The following is an 18,407-nucleotide window of genomic DNA, read 5'->3' as shown; positions in this document are numbered from 1 at the left end:
AGATGTCCTCAATTTAATATCGACTCGGGTTTGATTCTTTAAAATCAATGAATTTCATCATTTTCCTGTTAGTAATTTAAAGTTGGATTAGTTATTGTTTTATTTTTCCAGTATTCCAGTAAATGTTGACATTTCACCCGACGCTCTGGGTCAGGGAGCAGTCATGAGTGACCCTACCTACATATATATGCAAGATATCTATATTTTGCATATATTTTATAAAAACTCTGCTCGTCGGCGTAATATTTTGTCCCGATGTGTACCATCATCTATGATTTGCTTTGTCCTGAAACGGCTTCCGCAATGTCAGCAAAATAATATGTATTTATCTATTTACGCAAATGTTGACATTATTTTGCTACGACGGTATTTTATTTATTATAAAAAGCAGAGTACATACACAAGAGGATTTTTAACGTCATATATTAAAGACATCCTCTCTGGATAAGTGAATCATTCCAATTTTCTCACCAAGATTGTCAAGCTGTGCGTCGCAAGATGGCAAAATTAATAATTTTCGCGACATTGTTAATTATTCTGTACAATTGCAACTTGGGAGGAGCGGAAAACTCTGCGAACAACGATCCGAACCCAGGTATCTTATTTTACTACAAATTGTTATACATTCTAAATCAAAATTGTATTTTAAATTTTATACCGATTATCATAAATTTGACATTATTATTTTTTCTTCAAGGATTTAACTTCGACCTTTCCTCTGCTGGACATTTGCTAATCTCAGCCATCAGGTACGCCTTCCTGCCAGAAATTTCCAGTGTCGGTACTAATAACGTCCTCCCACAAATTCGACCTCCCACCACCACCACACACCAAACACTTCGTTACAATGGTACAACCCATCTTCGAAACATAATGAACGACAATTTCTATGGGGTAAGCAATTCCTATGCACATTACGCTATAAATTGACCATTTTTACCATATTGATAAGTTACTGCACAACTTATCCATTCTAGGGGTTTGGAATTCAAAGCAAAAAAAGCAGGAAATGTGCCGACATTTATCAAGGGAGTAGCAGCGACGGTATCAAATTGGAAATCTGGGAATGCAACGATGGGGATAATCAAAAATTCTCTCTTGGTTTTACCGTAATTTTTTTTTACAAAATTGATAAAATGTCCTTAAATACTTGTGATCAAAACGTAGTGGCAAACATTTTTCAGGGCCTCACCAACGTTGTTGGACCTATTTTACCAGGTGCTCTATGTTTTGGTGGCCCTTGCCAAAAATCACCTAGACCTTTGTTTCAAATTGTTGGAAAGCTATCGAAGAAATGCTTAGACGTGGCCAATTTGGGAACGGGCGATAATACCGACGTTATTCAATACGACTGCCAGACGCCACCAAGGGAAAATCAACTCTGGTACATGCAATGGTGGAAGGCAAGTTAAAAAATAATAAAATTATGATTTTCATAATCAACTTACAATAAGCCAATTAATTGCAGGACGACATGGGTCTCGGATATTTTTCCTTGGTGTCGAAAAACAGTGAAAAATGCCTCACGGTTTTTGAAGGGAAAGATGTCGACGGAGAAATCCTCAACATTTATACCTGCGGCCAATCGGACAATCAACTTTGGAGCTTTTATTAATTTCAATTCATTAATTTCAGTTTAAATAATCCACATGTTTTATAAAATATTTATTTACCAAATTAAAACCTACGGTGCAGAGTGTGCAGACTTTATTTAGCTAGGGTCAGATTCGGTTCTGATTTTTTTTGTTCAGATGACCTAATTGTGTGAAATTCAATGGACAAAAATTGGCATTCACATGAAACAGTAGTAATCATAATCTATTTTCCCATATATTTATCCAGCATGAAAAATCTGCACTCCTCGACCATTTAATAAAGCTATTGGACCCCTGATACAAAATTTCTAGAAATTTTCTTCACATTCATAAATCATATTTATTTATTTAATGTCAAGATGCACAAAATTGATGACCCATTAAAGAACATTTCAGCTTTGGTTTCACGCTCATAGTTGATAGTGACACGAATTAAATATTCAGACGACAAGTATTTATATTATGAAAATATTGTAGTTTCTCCAAAAAATATTGCAATGAAAAATAAATCAAAATCTGATCAATATCACATAAAAATTCTAAGAACGCTTTATTCTCTACTCTAGTAAACACAATCTCACGCCTTTCTTTAATTGTATGGTTTATAAGTTACGAATAATAACAACTATGAAAAATCCCATGTTTAACAACAACCTTATGAAATAATTCAATTTACTTAAAAGTAAAACAAACGTAAAATAATGATTTTAAAAATTCTAAAAACATCAACATAACCGGATAAAATTATGTATTCAAGGCTGCACTTTAGGTAAAGTTGATGCTTCAGTCGCATCCTGCTCATTTTTGGGAGGCCGAGTCATCCCTTTGAACAAATTCATAAAAGTGCACGTGTGTACGTGATCTGGGCATAGTTCACCCATGCTAGAGTACGGTGCTTCCATTCTGAGACTTGTTGCCCTATCCCAGGACCACAGCATTCGATTCTCCATCGTGTCACTGAAAAAAGATTAGATAGTAAGTAATCTTGTAGGTTATGATTTCCATTTCAAATCCAATCCACACCGATAATTAACTTAAAATTCTTACAAGAAACTAGCCACAGCGTCCATTGGCGTGTCACGAGTTGAATGTCCAGATGCCGTGTTGAAGAATACTTTGTTGTTGATTTTCGGATCCAAAATCATTTGCCAAGGATCTAAATATTGTCAATCATGGATAAATAATTGAAAGAATTTACTTAATATCATTGATTTACCTTTTGTAATTTTTAAAAATAAGAAGCCTCTAGGAAATATAATCGCCGAATCAGGATTATTCATGTCCATGGGGCATGTAGGTCTGGGTGTACCACCCCTGATGAAGTCGCGCCCCTTGATCCTATACATATTTGCAATTCAGTTAGTCACACATTGATTTTTTTTTACGTTGAGGTTACATTTCAAATCTTACTTTTCAATAAATAACAGCATCTGTTCCATGCGAATTAAAGGCTTGGCCCGAATTATCAACCTTTCCGGTATTGTGAGAGCCTGTGCAAATTTTTCTGCCATTTCCAGCCTATTGTAAAAAAAATTGCAGAATAACAAGTTAATAATAAGAGAATAGCAACTTGTAAAAAAATAGATTAATAATTTTTCGTACCTTCGGGTGTAATGCATATTTCGCAAATCCATGCCGCCTAACATTAATGCATCAATAATGTGAAGAACCATGTCGAAATTCTCTACTGGACCCGACCTTTCACGTACTTCGAGCCCAAACTCGCCATAGAAAAGAGTTTTTGACGGCATCATAATCGACAGCGCCTTAGCCTGGGTCGAAGCAGAAGTCCATCCTGTCCCATTGTACTTGAACAATGAATATCCTCCAAGGGCTAAAATAATAACGATTTGAGCATAAGACACTAAAAACGATTTCAAGTCAGGGATAACTTACACAGAAAAAATCCTCGATTTCCTGATACCCTACCCAATGTGGTTGGAACAGCACGCCAATCATATAGTGACTGGAATACTTGCAAGTTTCCAGGAACCACGTCAATATTATGTCGCTTGAGAATCGCTTAATAAATGTAAAAACATAACAATTAATTTGCCTGTATTTAAAAGCAAATAGTAATTTACTGACTTTTAACTTAATTTTAATTTCTCACCACTTTTCAAATCTCCTTGCAAAACTGCATTTGCACCATTTTCAGGCTGTCGTAACATGGCAGGCATAGGAATTTCCGCCGGGATGCACCAATGCTTCATTGCTCGTGTCTTTGCTTTCCACTGCATTGGTTCATTGTCCAAGGATTTATTCAATACAAAAGCAGCCATTCTTTTAAGGGTCGCAATTTGACTGCTAATCAACCTAAATTAGAGAAACAGTGGAATTAATTACGACAATGTAAATATACCAAAACCAAAACAATTATTTTATCGAGTCGAACCTGTTGTTACAATCGAAAAGATAATTATAAAACGGATCGTCCAGATTGGCAAGAACTGAGACAGGGACAAGTTCCAAAATAGCCTCGTTATTGTCAGCAGCATTCTTATGGACCCACATTTTCTCGTGACAATCCTTCAGATACTTCACGATGGGGGATGTCACGTTCTCTGACTTTTTCCATTTACATATCAAATACCGTTCCGAGTTTGCTTGTCGACTTGATACCGGTTTATGAATCGTGACCGTTTCGAAAGAGCAGTACATAAAGTAGATGAGCGCCACTGTGAAGGGTGTCACCGTATCAAAAAGTTTGCATACTACATGCCCCCCTACTCTGACGATAGCGAGTGCCACATAAATTTGTGCCAGGATGATGTGCTGGCTCAATAATTCTTGCATGTTCTCTTGCCCTGTCACGGAGAAGCCCTGGATAAATTTTAAATTAATCATAATTAATAATTATCATTTTATTTCAATTTTAATTAGTTTTCATTTGTCAACGTACCCCATCCGCCATCATGAGATGAACACCTTTATTCCCTGTGTTGGAGAGGACATGCTCGATGAAACCGGTCACGTTGATCGGAATGTAAATATCTCCGGTTCCAGATCTCCCATAAAATGTGTCGAATGTCTCCGTTTCAGCGTGGAGATTTTGAAGATCAAAATCCAACTCCCCCTTTAAAGTCAACCCAAATCCTTTCGCCTCCCATTTCTTCATCCACAAGATGTACCTAAATTATGCATTTAGAGAGATCAATGATTAAATATATTCAACTTATTAACATACCCCGGACAAATATTTTTTTATCCTACCCTACTCATGTTGAGCTCAACACGAGTAGGGTAGGATAAAAAAATATTTGGCCGGGGTATGCTTATTAATTAATTAATCAATTACTCGGTAAATCCTCCAGGACCAGCGCACACATCAGCAAAGTAGAACAAGTCCGGCAAGCCTAGAACGGGATGTCCATCTCGAGTCATTGGATTGGTTAGCTCGTGGTTCAGGATAGCATCCAGGTTCGCCATCTTCATTGCTGCTCGACACAAGAAGGGCCCCTTGTCCACTTTTTCGAACATGTTTCCTTTTCCCCGCACAATTCGATAGTCATCTTTGGGCATCTTTTGAAATAAGGCCTATGCATACATGGATTCATTCAATATTGCATGAATTAGTTGGTTTTGGGTAGTAGTAAGTGGTCTAGTAGTGGTGGTGTAAATAATTTATTTACCTTGCAATCTATCAACTCGTAATACAGCTCAGGGTCAATGAATGCTTTCTCCTCATCAATTTTCACTGAAGTTATCGGAGTCCCAATTTTTCTCCCGTCAATCAGCGTGTCAAACGTCAGCGCTGATCTGTCACTCGAAATAATCCACTTGACATCTTCCTTCAACGGGACGTCCTAATAATTACCACAAAACAATGAAGTCATAAATCCACACGGCATACCTTTAACTCTTATCTTACATCGACGTTCTGTAGTCTCATGTCGGCTGCACTGATTTGAAGTTCTTTGACGTCTAATTTAAATCCTTGGAGGGAAAATTTAGGAGCATTCGTTGGATTATCATTCCACACGTTTCTGGTCCTTCCTCCTCGTACCGGTGGCAGTGGGATTACTTGTGGCGGGGCTGGTTTGCCTAGTTTTGGGGCTGGTGCGACTTCTAATTACAAATATTAAGTTTTAATTTCAACAACATGACTATGAGTCAATTAGGAAACGAGATCGTACCTTGTTCTTCTTCTTCTTCATCATCGTCATCATGATAATTTCCATCACGCTGTTGCCGCATCCTATAAGCCGTGTTGGGAGATGGGCGTCTAAAAGGCCGTCCTACAATAATGCTAGGCGGCGGCTTTGGTTGATTAACCGTTGGCCGTGAAACGACCCCACTACTGGAACCTGCAACCTGATTAGGACTCGATATATTGCCCCTTTTTCGGTCATCATGATCCGAACCTGTGCACAAGGTACGGCTTAATTAGTAATAAGTTGATCAATTTTGATGAATCTTTTATGATTAATTAATGATTATTATGCGTAATAAATATGAAATATCGTACCAATAGATGCGTCCATTTTCCTTCGAGGCATGTTTATTGGTAGTATTTACACCGTGAAGAACAGGATATCAATTCAAAATATTCAATTTTAGTAGAGCAAACAAAATTCCAAATTTCAACGAGGAGTGAACTCTGCGCGTGTGACTGCCACGAGGAGAGAGAGAAAATGCCTCCGAGTTTTTGAAGCTCACCGGTTCGCAGTCTCGTGCTCTCCATTGCATGGGGCTATGCAATACTTTACATTATGTACTGCTAATATAGATTTTTTACCCCCAGAGTGATGACTGATGATGATAAGTGACTTATCATGAACTGTGAGTCACAGTCTGTGACATGGACAATGCAATGCTGAATGAAATTAAGTTTCCGATGAATGGTAACAATGTGCAAATTAAATTTTATTTTCAATTAGAATCAACATTATTTTTCAAAATAATTATTATTTTGTCAAAATACTGCATTTCGACAAAGCATTTTCGCAACCAGAGACATTTTCTTCTTAAAATTACAATTTTTACATGAAATCAAAATTTAAAATAAATTAGGAAAAGAACAACAAGCAGCCCACTACTCCACCTGAAATTCGATATAATACCAGCAGCGTGTGACCGTGAGCTATCTCATTTGGATTATTTATAAGATACCATAAGTATAGTTTGGATATATCACATAATGATGACCTTGACCAGTATAACCATAATTCTGGTGAGAAGAAATCGTTGTGGGGGTCAACAAAACGTAAGTTACTATTTTATCAATCAGCACAAATTCCCCTTCTCCATCGGGATGCAATTCAATCTAAAAACATAATAATATGCATTTCATTTCATTTACATAATTTTCATATTTTGTAGAAAAATAACTAAGATTTATTTCCTCAAGACAAAAAAAACTTACCACATAATCATTCCCAATGTTATCTGTGGAAAACGTCATCCACCCGTCTTCTTGGTCTCCTGGCCTCCGTCTCAAAACGATGGAGTTACCAATTCGTATATATGCATTTTTATGAAGGTAGTACGAAATTTCCATCTTTCTCAAAATATGTGAGTTTCCCAATTTTATTCGTGCATAGGGCTATGGAGGAAGTCGAGAGTGGTACGCGACCCAGACTCCATCCACACCCCCAAAGTTGGAAAAGGTAAAGTTTGATGTTTCCGAAACGTTTTGAAAAAATTCTTCCGCATGTGAAGAATTAGTCAGGTCTGTCAAGTTGTCAAAGTAAAAGAACCAGTCGTCATACCGAGTCGAGCTGACGTACCAGCCGTACTGTTTCGAATCACAGAAGGTGTCCAACTTTTCGCGTGGAATTGGGTCGATATTTTCTGTCGTGTTGGTGGTGCTAATGAGACCGTCGCAGTTCGGCTCTCCATTTGTGGAAACGATGATTAAAAAGAAGGTGACGATTTTTAAACGGCTCATTTTTGCACAAATTATGATATCAAGTGGAACAATTAGCCAGCTTCTTGGTGGAAAATATTGTCAATTGAGCTATTTATGTAGCAACCCTTCCAGTAAAATTATCCAGGTGCAGAGAAAAGCCAGGTGCAAGTAACATGTGAATGAGATGATAAGCGTGAGAACTCACACACTGGTAGATAACAACAAGTTCATTGTCAATAATTAATAAAGAAACAATTTGGTGGATAATCGATAAGTCTGTTATACAACGCTTATACAACATATTTTGTAATGAAATTATATTGTTTTGCATAAATTAAGTATGCAAGTTACAATTGATTGATATTATACAAAATTATGTACAAAATTCTACACCATGTCGGCAACCAATTCTACCCGTTTTATGTAATAATACGAATTTCTTCTTGTTAAAAACTCTCAAAAATTATGTATGTGCAACTCAGTCTGTCCATCAGTCCAAAATTTTAAAAGTAATCTTACTAAAAATTACATATTCAAAACTAAAGATAATTAAATGGTTTTCTTTTCCGAACGTGTCTTATCTTCCTCGCGTCCGGGACAAAATCTGAGCATCCGTACCACCATTCGCCGGCAGAGCGAGGATAAGATGCCGCCTGGTAGATAAGAACTTCTTCAATTACGTAACCATTAAAAATTTAGTAGATCCATTTACCTCAATATCCGAATCTGGATCGTGAAACTGCCAATATTCTCCCCCTTTAAAAATATATGATCTTCCATTCGGAGCTCGAAACGCGTCGTCGATATCGTCCGGTATTCCTGGCCAATTTGTACTAATTCTTTTCGGATAACCTTCGATAAGGTCGTTATTAGCTCGTTTCCTGCCGTGGTGATGCCTCACAACTCTGGCCGGTTTTACGCTTACGGGAACGCCCCTTTTATTCGGGGTGTCAAAATTATACCTCCAGTAGCGGTTTTTCTTAAAGAAATAAACCATATTGTTCCACGACCAGGTGAAGCTTGCGTCTAAATTGTTCGGAATTCCGAGAAAGTTCGGGGCAATCTTTTTCGGATAACCGGAGTCCATTTTGGTACCGGTTGACCTCCAGTAAAGGCGTCCCTGTTGATCCCAAAATTAATTTGTAATACAAATTTTAACCAAATTTTGATATTTTTGAAAACCCCAACCTTGAAAAAATACGTTTTTCCCGTCCCTATGGTCAAAACGGTGTCTAAATTCGAATCCAAACCGTGAAACGTGTCATTTATCTGTTTCGGGTACTCTGCATAGTCGATCGGTTTCCCCATTTCGAACCGGAAGTAATACTCTCCTTTAAAAATGTAGACGAATCCGTCGCCCAGGGAGGAAATTGCGTCGATCGAGCCATTCATGCATAAATCTACTCTCTCCGGATTCGAGATCATCATCCCGGCAAACTTGCGGAACTTTTGGGGATACGATTTCACTACGTTTTCTTCACTTTTGTCCAAATCCTTAGAAATTTTGGGACCATAAAGTGTCTAAAATGTGTACAGTGGGAAAATTAGTTAATTTTTACGCCATACATAATTTCTTCCTCCACGTTATCAAGTGTTTCTTTTAATGCGAGCTTGCTACATTTTTTGCACTATAAGCCAAGCAATGCAAGAAATGCAAGGTACGAGAAACTGCAAGATAGTGCAAGAAATATGCGCCGCATGAACTACAGCGCCTGAAAGTAGTTTCATGCGCCTTGCATTTCTTGCAGGTCAAAATCCCTGCAAGAAACCACTTTCCTGTCGTTATTTCTTGCAACTTGCACCACCCGAGATTTCTCACCTGAATTGCATCAATGTCCGCCACATGAAGTTGTAGCTTATCCTTAAAACCTTGATACATCAAGTACATAACGGACTTTTTCTCCTTGGACTAAAATTTCAAATTAAAAGTAAATTAAAGTAATTAAGAAATTAAATAATTAATCAATATTACATGTCCAAGTCCTAGCGCATGTCCAATTTCATGAACCGCCACGGTCCTAAGATTATGCCCATGACGAGCATTTGCTGTCCTGCAATAAACAGTAAGAAATTTTTGAACTATTAATATTTTCTAAAAATAAAAACAACTAAACCACTCACCATTTCTCCGCATCATCGAAATGAATATCTGACCTGGCCGGATAAAAGGCGTGTGCTAGAGTTTTACTCGGACCGTCGAACGATTCTTCGTCACCGTGATCTCCAGTGACAAAACTGATCTCTATATCCGGCTAAAAGTCAAAATATTCATATTTTACTAATTATTTACTTAATTATTCCCCCGAAAATATTTAAATACTCACCTTGCCTTCCCAAATTTTTTTAAACGTCAGATTCGCCTCTCTCTCCCAGTACCGGAAAGCAATATCAATCTCTTTTTGCAACGTTTTTGGCTTGAGATTCAGCGACGATGAAAATTTCGCAACACGATATGTTAAAACGCGTTTATTCCATCGGACGCCGGGGGACGAGTCGTCTCTTTTCCTTCTTCGTCTTTTACTAAAATCGTCACTATTTCGTCCCAGATATTCGTCCCCTTCGGCGACACGGGCGTCTCGATTGCCACATCGCGGCTTGTTCATTTCACGGAGTGTGACACTGTTCAGTTTCCCGTTTGTTGGAAGGTTGGCGAAATCTTGAAATTCTTTCACGGCTTGACGCGCCTCGTTGAGATGGACGGTCGAGTCGGTCTCAAGATCGTGCAAATAGCCGAAATGGGAGAGATAAGTCTGAACAAAAAAATAAAAGTTAGGATTGACGTAATTATTAACGAGCGGAACGAAGTGAGGCGTAGTTATTGCAATCGATTTGTCTGTCCATCTGTCAGCACGATAACTTTTGAACAAATCAACTTTTTAGAATTCTGCTTTCGGATACCTACATTTTATTTTAAAAGTCGGAGGGAATTCGTTAACTGACCTTGTAGGTCAAAAGGTCACGGTGGCACGGTGATAATGACAAAGGTGAAAGGTGTCCCATTTTTTAATTTCATGGTTTTCGACACAGTTTAGGGCGGGGATTTCAGAAGTCACCATAATTTAGACGTGCATTGACCTGGGGACGAGGTCAAAGGTCATAAGATGCCTAAACGTCAAAAATGTCAAATTTTCCTAGCAAATAATGCACCTCAACGCACTCCGTTTCCGCGAGTTTATTATATCTGTTGTTCGATTTTATTTCTTATCAAGTTATTCACTTACCAAAGCATCCCCCGCCGTGTCGATGTGATACTGGGTGCAAGTGCGTATCATGAAAGAGAGGGTGATAAACGCAACGGAAAGGTCAGAGGTTAACTTGACTATCGACAGCCTCATTTCGTTGGATTTGATTTACTGGCAGTTTGTGTCACTATTAATTTCACATTAAACAACAACTTGTAAGTTTTGCAGGTTTTTATAAAATTAGTTTAACGAAAACGTGAACAGCTTATTTTCTCACTAAAAATTCGTACTCAACAAATGAACACGAAGCAGACGAAGAAAAATGATAACTTCTTATCTTCTCTTCTTCTTGATATTTGTTTTGTGTTTTGTATTTTTCAACCAAACAATAAAAAAAAAGTTATCAGCTAAATTATGTCATCCTCCAAGATGAGACTGAACTCCTTATCACAAAATGAGTCCAATTAATTGCCAATTTATTTCCTTAACACGTCCCATTAACGTTTAATGGACACTTTAAACTTCACCTTCTACCTCGGATGACCACCGACTTGTGTAACATTTCAAAAAAGAAAACTAAACTATTTTTCTTGCAGAAATAAAAGAACACAGATCACAATCTCACAAATACTAAATATCATGACCACGAGACATGCATCCTTTTCGTCTCAACCAGTTTTATCCAATTTTGTCCAAAAAAGTTACCCAAAAATCAAATCAATTTTGACACTTTTATTGTTTCAAGAAAGGAAAAAATGTCAATTTATGAACTCGTTCACTCACTCACATTGTCTTCTTTTCCAGTTAGTTACATACGCTATAAGCGATTAATTAGTTTTGTAGTCAAGATTTGGTAATATTTAAGTGCGAGGCAACTTGAGACTTTATATCTTTACGATCTTGTTTCAATAACAATAGTCAAGATTTTTAGTAATATGAGGCAACTTGAGATTTACGATCTTGTTTCTCCAAAAAAGAACAGAACACTTTTCCCTCTTTATGGACAATATTATCGTAATTGTTTTGTTTATGAAATTTTTATCGGACCAGATTTTTTATCTGCGTCAGTGGTCAAGATTTGGTCACTCGACACCAGACCACGGACTAAATAATATGTAAGACGAACGGATGAGTGAGGTTGACGTTGAGGTGGTCAACGCAATACTCGACTAGTTTATGTAATGAATGAATGGTTAGTTTGACTTTAACTTGTGAATTGATGAACTTCTCAAGCAAGTCACACATTATCCCAGCAAGTGACGAGGTGGAAAAGTTGAGTCATTTTTAGTAAGTAAGAAACACATGTATTTATGTAAGACACGTTAACACAATGCAATGATGACCATTTTTTACGTGGTGAGTCGACCCGTTGTGTATTCGTGGAATGCTCAATGAAGTTTTATTGAGGGAAATTTGTCAAGTATTATAGCGTCCGAGATGCGAGAATAGATGCAGTGACGCATATGCAAAACTGGTCAAAAATCAGTAAGACTCGAGAGAAGTTTAGTTTAAAACTGAAATGGTGCTCAAAAAGTTTTGAAAACCTGGGCTTATTTTTTAAACGAATGAGATAATGAGTTTTACAGATATTTGGACAAAAAAATCCAATCCACTAACTCATGCATATTAAGAAAAGTAGTGTGACCCAAGATAAATATATGCATTATTACATGTCTGACCCTTCAAAAAAGTTCAAGTGGATTTCCAATCAGACGGAGACAGTCATCTTTCCGCATAAATTATCTATGGCGTCATTTAGTCTTAACCTTTTTCATTTTTAATAATTGCAGGTAATTGTGTTTACCTTCACGTCCTGGGATTGATTTTTATGGCGTCTACAAAACCGTGTTGATATCAATCTTAAACTAAATAAAATCTTAACTTTTTTTCAGAAATTAAAAAAAAATTAAACATTAAGTCTCAACGTGGTCTCAATTCACCTCAACCTTTACATTTCTCTTTGTAAAAGCAATATTTGCATAAAAGGAACTAAAATAAGTGCTTCCAACCAGTTGATTATTTTGATGACTTGCATTACTTATTCATTATTTACGTGTGTGTTGTTAGCTCATATTTTATGTACACATATGCATTTAACCTGCAATATGCCGACTCCTTGACTGGGCAACTTACATAAATAATGCATTTTTCCTTTGTCAACTTGTCGTCTTCCATCTCTTGTAAGGTATAAATACATAAATACGAATGTAAATGTATGTAAGAAATTCAAAGTCTCAGATTTTTAACCCTTTAATAATTCCTACAATAAACCACTTATTTACCTGTCTCGACCGCAGTGGAAGTTCCACTGTGGAACTAATCCCGGATTAAAATTTTACAGCACGAGCTAGCTAACAAACTTTAACATAAACTTTAAAAAATGTGAAATGTCTTAAAAATGTCTCATTATGGACAACTTTAGCCTTTTAAGTGCATTATTATATTGCTCGTTAAAGAAGTGGTCCTAATTTTTATGTCCATCTGCATGTGTATGAGTGACAATCATGTCATCACAGCATCGTCACCTCTCTGGCGACAATTTGATTGACACCTGTTTAATCTGATTTAAACAACATAAATCTTTTTCTGATTTTTTTAAAACTTGACGTCAACAACACGGTGAATCAAGTCGTCTTGCAGGTCCAGGAAAAAAATGACGTGCCATATTTGGGCATCATAATTGAATTGTCGTCCAATTTATGGAAGATAATCTAAATATTTTTTGTCAAAGTTAATTAATTTAGTGCATCTCGACTCGACTGCAAATAAATATGTAAACGTGGGATATTTTATACATAGAATTTAGATTTTTTAGCATAGATTGGCATCTGGACACCATTTTTTTCTACATCTTATACATTTAATTCTGCAACAAAGAACTCTGAACTGGTTCAATTACTATTTAACGCTGTATTTTTTTAACTTATTTAAGTATTTAATTGCTCCAACTCATAAATTTTAGTATAAATATTTTTAATTGACAGTTTTAACTCTTTTTCTCTCGAGATGGATAAACAAATTAGATTGATTTAACTTCTGAAATGTAAAAATGCAACTAATTGGCAATGCATTGAGACGCAATTCGTATGCACATTTGCAAATTAGTATCGGCAGGAATACATATTCTGAACAATACAATTCTTGTCAGAATATTTATATGATTTACGGAACTCATATCTACCTGAAAGTGGCATTATTACTGCGAAAAATTTGCATAATCTCATCAAACCTTCGTACTTACCTGTCAACCACTCAATAACACGAGCATATCGTCAACTTCAGTAATTAGTGAGGCATAAAATGGCGATTTGCCATGCCAGTCAATAAATTAGATTCTTAATTGAAGGTTGTCACTGTTATAATTGGTTTCGTCTCGTGGGATTTGACGAATATTTAGCGCAGAAAATATACATAAATGCATTTCATGTAAGTAATACATAGAAATCAGGCTTCTGCAGCAGCAACAAACTGCATAAATAAATGGTCTCTTAATAACTCTTGTCTCCAGTGGCCGCGGAAGGGTGTGGGGACAGAGGGACAATGTCCCCACGATTATTCGATGTCCCCATCATCTGCCCATCTTATATAAACCCCTCCTTCCCTATCCTACAATGTTAACGTCCCCAGACTTGTCCCCACCACTTCCGCGGCCACTGCTCGTCTCATAAATTGTTGCCTGTTTTCCGAGGAATCCCCAAACAGAAATTAACTACTAGAACCACATTCTTGTCCTTACTCGGTAAATTAATTCTCCAAAGTTGAATCATTCAAGTAGGTATTTATTCATGTAAGTCATCCAATTTCATACGAATCCATGAATTTAATTAGTTAGTTACTGACCACATACTTTTGTGGTCTGGTTAACTGTGAACTATTTATTGTCCTCAATTAAAACCCATCTCCCCCAATAAATAAGTAAATACATAATTGTCCATTAATATTTTCTTAATTATTTTTAGCCCAACCACCCCGTTATTTTTTTGAATTTATAGTCCACATGTCCCACAACCCCCTTGACCACGTTGGACACGGCGTCCACCGCTTTTCGGATGAATCCTCTCTTTAATTCGCCAGCTTCGGGACGATACGCCGTACATTTGAACCACATGACTCGGGACGATTGCGGGTATGGAGGATCCGTTTCGGCCACCTGCAGGAATTCACGGTTACATAAATAAATTATTATTAACACGCCGACTTTAGTAAATAAAATCCAGTTTTAGTCTGAAAAGCAGGTTTACTTGATAAATAAAGCTGTCAACTTAATTGTGTAAGGAAATTAAGCCGTAAATTCTTAATAATTGGTTGCGCACAGAGGAAAGAAAAAACTACCTGAAAGTTGTCATCGTCAAAAAGCCAGTAGTTGTCAGCTTGGAAAAAGTACGTCGGACCGGCCGGCGAGGTGAAGACAGCGTCCAAATTTTTGGTAGGGAGTCCATACCATTGCGAAATTGGGAGGGGGTAGCTCTTCCCCACGGGGGGATTGCTGGTAGGGTCGAACGCCCAGTATTTGTCGCCTGGATTAATTAGTTAATTGGGTATTTAACTAACTTGTAAAATTGTGGATGTATTTGTATGTATGTACTTTTGAAAAAGTAGATGTGGTTATCGGACGACCAAGTGAATGCTGAAATTGTGGGAACATTTCAAAATTATGTAAAATTTTCTTTGCAAATTTTTAATCATGTAACCCACCAGCATCCAAATTGTTTGGAATTCCTGGAAAATCTTGAGCAATTAAGCGTGGAAATGTACCATCCAACTTTCTATTGATGAATCTCCAGTACTTGTCGCCCTACATATTTGCATATTATACCAAATGATAACTGGTTATCTTATACGATAAGGGTGCACACCTTGAAGAGGAAAGTTTTCCCTTCAAACGTCAACGCTGCATCGACGGGTCCCACAGCGCTGTAGAAAACGTATGAAATCAGGTCCGAACTCTGCACCCCACCACCGTTGGGGTCAATTCGGAAGGCATAGTTTCCTAAATATTTAAAGTTCAGAAACTTAAAAAAATGCTAGAATTTAAACAATCAAATTCTTGTTCGATACCTTTAAACACGTAAACTGACTTATCTCCTAGCGTCGTGATGGCGTCAATTTTCGAATCCTTGCACAAATCTGGCTTTACACTATTGTCGGGAACCATTTCCGTTGTTGATGTTTCTGGTTCTTCCGTTTCCGTTTGTGTGGGTGGTGGCGTAATTTCTGAGGTGCTGCTACGGAGCGATGGTTCTGTCGTTGTAGTTGTTTGCTGATTTCGAGTACCGTACATTGACTAATAAAATGTAAAGAAAAGATGGCACATTTATTTTTTGCTGGCTTTTAATAATTGCAGTTTTTAACCTGAATTCCCTCCACGTCATCCTCATGCAGTTGTAAATTTGGTTCGAACGGTCTCGCAAAAGCGTACATGATGGCTTCTTCGATATCTTCGTTATTAAGTTCAGACATCAATTAGTTAATTGTTGAGGTGACAAATACTTTAAACTACCAGAATGTCTCAACCCTAGTGCATGTCCTAGCTCGTGAACAACGACGTGCATAAAGTTGGTCCCCTGGTACTCTCCAGAAGTCCATTCTTCATCATCTGCAAATTTGCAATGTGCAAAATTTTACTTTTTTCCCTAAAAATCACGATTCTCCCCCAATCATAATAGGTCGCAATGCACCAGAAAATTTGGTTGGACCATGGACCACAGAGAAAATTGGTCCATTGACCGTTTGGACCCTGGACCATAGACCAATTTATTGCGAGCTATACCCCCCAACTAAATATTACCATCGAAATGAATATCCCCCCCAATCTCCGGTCCTGGCGGAAAAGCATGCGCCAACGTAATCCCCCTTCCATCAAACGGTTCTATATCACCATGCACCGATTTCGCAAACTTTAACTCAATATCCACCACGCCACCTGGACTCTTTACGAAATGTAAATTCGTAGCGTTTCCCCAAAGTTCGAAAGCCCTGTCGACCTCTCGCATCGTCACTTCGGGTGAGAAATCCGTCTCCGAAAATTTTGAGATGCGATAAGTCAGCTCTCTCTTTTGCCAGAAAAATGCCCCCGCCACGTAGCGTTTTTTCCTCCTCAACAAATTCCCCAGGCCAAGATTTTCCCCGTCGATTTGAATAATATCCTTATTTCCGCATCGGGGCGTGTTCATCTTCTGCTTCGTTGCGGCGTCAAATTCTCCAGAAACGGGGAGTTTCGCGTACTGTTGGAATTTCGTGAAGGCGATTTTCATCGCGGACACGGCCGGATTTCGGGGGTCGAAGGAGGTGAAGGACGGCTGGAGGAGAGACACGACTTCATTCAGGTTCTTCAAGTAGCCGAATTGGACGAGGTATTTCTAATCAGGGCGGAAAAAATGGGGGTTATCATTTCAAGTTTTTTTGCAAAAATTGTACAGAATTTGCATGAATATTTATTTACCAAAGCGTCGGTCAAAGTGTCAACTCGGGCATATTTTAGTTGAGCGTGGGTCGTCGGTCCGAAGAAAAGTTGGAGTACGACGATCGAGAAGAGAGCAAATAGTCTCATTTTTTAATCGGATTTTAAATATTCTTATCAATTTATTAGGAACAAACTGAACGATAATTAACAATTAATTATAATATAATTTTTAAAAATTTCCAATTTTTCCAATATTCAAAAAAACACCAAGCTATTCCCCTTTTATGGTGCCATGTTGACCGCACCGACTGACTCGTGACTGATATGAATCAAGGGTTTACACATATGATGTGCAAAAATTCCAACGAAATCTGCAATTAAGATGTACACTCACTCACCCCTGTTACATAATTATTAGTTTGAGTTCCTACTCGTCACACAATTATTTACAAACTGGTCTTCTCTACTACTTAAGTTCTAGCCGACAATTAAAGCTACTTTGAGATTCATGCAAATTTTTTATGTATGCAAACGGCTTGTTAAAGGACAAAGTAAGGATAATAGAATTAGGTACATTGAATTGACAAGGCCTCACTTTCCTGACACAATAATAAATAGCTTGCAAATTATCTTTTTCCTAAAACCGCAACCAAATCGACATCCCTTTCATTCTTAAATCGATTTAAATAGATCTGTCCCATTTTCAACGTGTGGTTTTACTTTTCGTTCTTTGTGGCCAATTAAAAGCTGCTGGAAATATAATTGGCGAAAATGTGCAAAATAATATCCATATTATAATTTGCAACAGGTTCATTCATCCATACTACAAATGTATATTTTATTTCACTATATACCGAACTCATTGCAATTCTCACTCACATAGCAAATAATCTCAATTTTCGACAAGTTAAGGTCATTAGATTTACACGACTTACCAAAACTCTGCAAAATTTGCATCAGAAAAAAATTCTAAAACTTATAATTCTTATTTCTAACAAATATGCAAATGTGGACAAGTGTCACACATCATTTGTGATAAATGTGGTGTATTACATATGCACATAAATAAATGTGTATGAAATTTTCACTGTGATTCACAGTCTGTGAATAGCGTTCATGAAAAATCTCAAAATTCCTAATAAGCAAGTCTCATCCAGTGAGGACATTTTACAGTAACCATGTCGATCTCATCTCATTTTGCCTCCTGCCAAAAACCGTATTGCAGTTTTTCCTTCCTCTTTCTTATGTACATACAAATGTACATACCGGCTCATGTACATACTCTCTTTGCTGGATTTAACCCTTTCATTTCACCAAAACTATTACGTCCCATGTCGTGTTAGCTACATATATATCGATCCTCGTACATATTACTT

General features: G+C 37.4%; 4 protein-coding genes and 1 long non-coding RNA gene across 5 annotated transcripts; 2 read left to right on the top strand and 3 right to left on the bottom strand.

Moving 5' to 3' along the window:
* Window positions 1–439: 439 nt before the first annotated feature.
* On the top strand, window positions 440–1,714 carry LOC110860658. The gene is made up of 5 exons (XM_022109749.2): window positions 440–595; window positions 698–894; window positions 978–1,109; window positions 1,185–1,403; window positions 1,469–1,714. Exons 1-5 carry the CDS (start codon window positions 499–501, stop codon window positions 1,613–1,615), a joined length of 792 nt encoding a protein of 263 aa, XP_021965441.1. The 5' UTR covers window positions 440–498; the 3' UTR covers window positions 1,616–1,714.
* A 407-nt stretch (window positions 1,715–2,121) lies between these two features.
* Window positions 2,122–6,229, bottom strand: LOC110860647 (cap-specific mRNA (nucleoside-2'-O-)-methyltransferase 1). Its single transcript, XM_022109730.2, has 14 exons — window positions 6,064–6,229; window positions 5,732–5,959; window positions 5,467–5,663; window positions 5,228–5,401; window positions 4,894–5,132; window positions 4,498–4,726; window positions 3,991–4,418; window positions 3,709–3,911; window positions 3,492–3,617; window positions 3,198–3,429; window positions 3,006–3,113; window positions 2,812–2,933; window positions 2,643–2,751; window positions 2,122–2,552 (listed from the first exon to the last, which is right to left on the bottom strand). The coding sequence occupies exons 1-14, from the start codon at window positions 6,092–6,094 to the stop codon at window positions 2,348–2,350; spliced, it is 2,631 nt and encodes an 876-aa protein (XP_021965422.1). The 5' UTR covers window positions 6,095–6,229; the 3' UTR covers window positions 2,122–2,347.
* A 1,429-nt stretch (window positions 6,230–7,658) lies between these two features.
* On the bottom strand, window positions 7,659–12,114 carry LOC110860657 (matrix metalloproteinase-19). Its single transcript, XM_022109747.2, has 8 exons — window positions 10,668–12,114; window positions 9,771–10,196; window positions 9,568–9,698; window positions 9,419–9,497; window positions 9,266–9,355; window positions 8,635–8,967; window positions 8,159–8,566; window positions 7,659–8,099 (listed from the first exon to the last, which is right to left on the bottom strand). The coding sequence occupies exons 1-8, from the start codon at window positions 10,779–10,781 to the stop codon at window positions 7,986–7,988; spliced, it is 1,695 nt and encodes a 564-aa protein (XP_021965439.2). The 5' UTR covers window positions 10,782–12,114; the 3' UTR covers window positions 7,659–7,985.
* Window positions 12,115–14,386: 2,272 nt separating this feature from the next.
* LOC110860650 (interstitial collagenase) lies at window positions 14,387–17,658 on the bottom strand. The gene is made up of 10 exons (XM_022109736.2): window positions 17,071–17,658; window positions 16,417–16,987; window positions 16,129–16,224; window positions 15,981–16,066; window positions 15,687–15,912; window positions 15,485–15,618; window positions 15,324–15,423; window positions 15,214–15,255; window positions 14,961–15,145; window positions 14,387–14,778 (listed from the first exon to the last, which is right to left on the bottom strand). Exons 1-10 carry the CDS (start codon window positions 17,176–17,178, stop codon window positions 14,584–14,586), a joined length of 1,743 nt encoding a protein of 580 aa, XP_021965428.1. The 5' UTR covers window positions 17,179–17,658; the 3' UTR covers window positions 14,387–14,583.
* LOC118439293 lies at window positions 14,456–14,859 on the top strand. The gene is made up of 2 exons (XR_004837341.1): window positions 14,456–14,543; window positions 14,621–14,859. It is a non-coding gene; the product is annotated as an uncharacterized LOC118439293 (long non-coding RNA).
* Window positions 17,659–18,407: the final 749 nt, after the last annotated feature.

The sequence above is a fragment of the Folsomia candida genome, unplaced genomic scaffold (assembly GCF_002217175.1).
Source record: "Folsomia candida strain VU population unplaced genomic scaffold, ASM221717v1 Fcan01_Sc033, whole genome shotgun sequence".
Lineage (NCBI taxonomy): Eukaryota > Metazoa > Arthropoda > Collembola > Entomobryomorpha > Isotomidae > Folsomia > Folsomia candida.
Note: the sequence above shows the minus strand (reverse complement) of the source record. Positions and strands in the feature narration are given on the sequence as shown.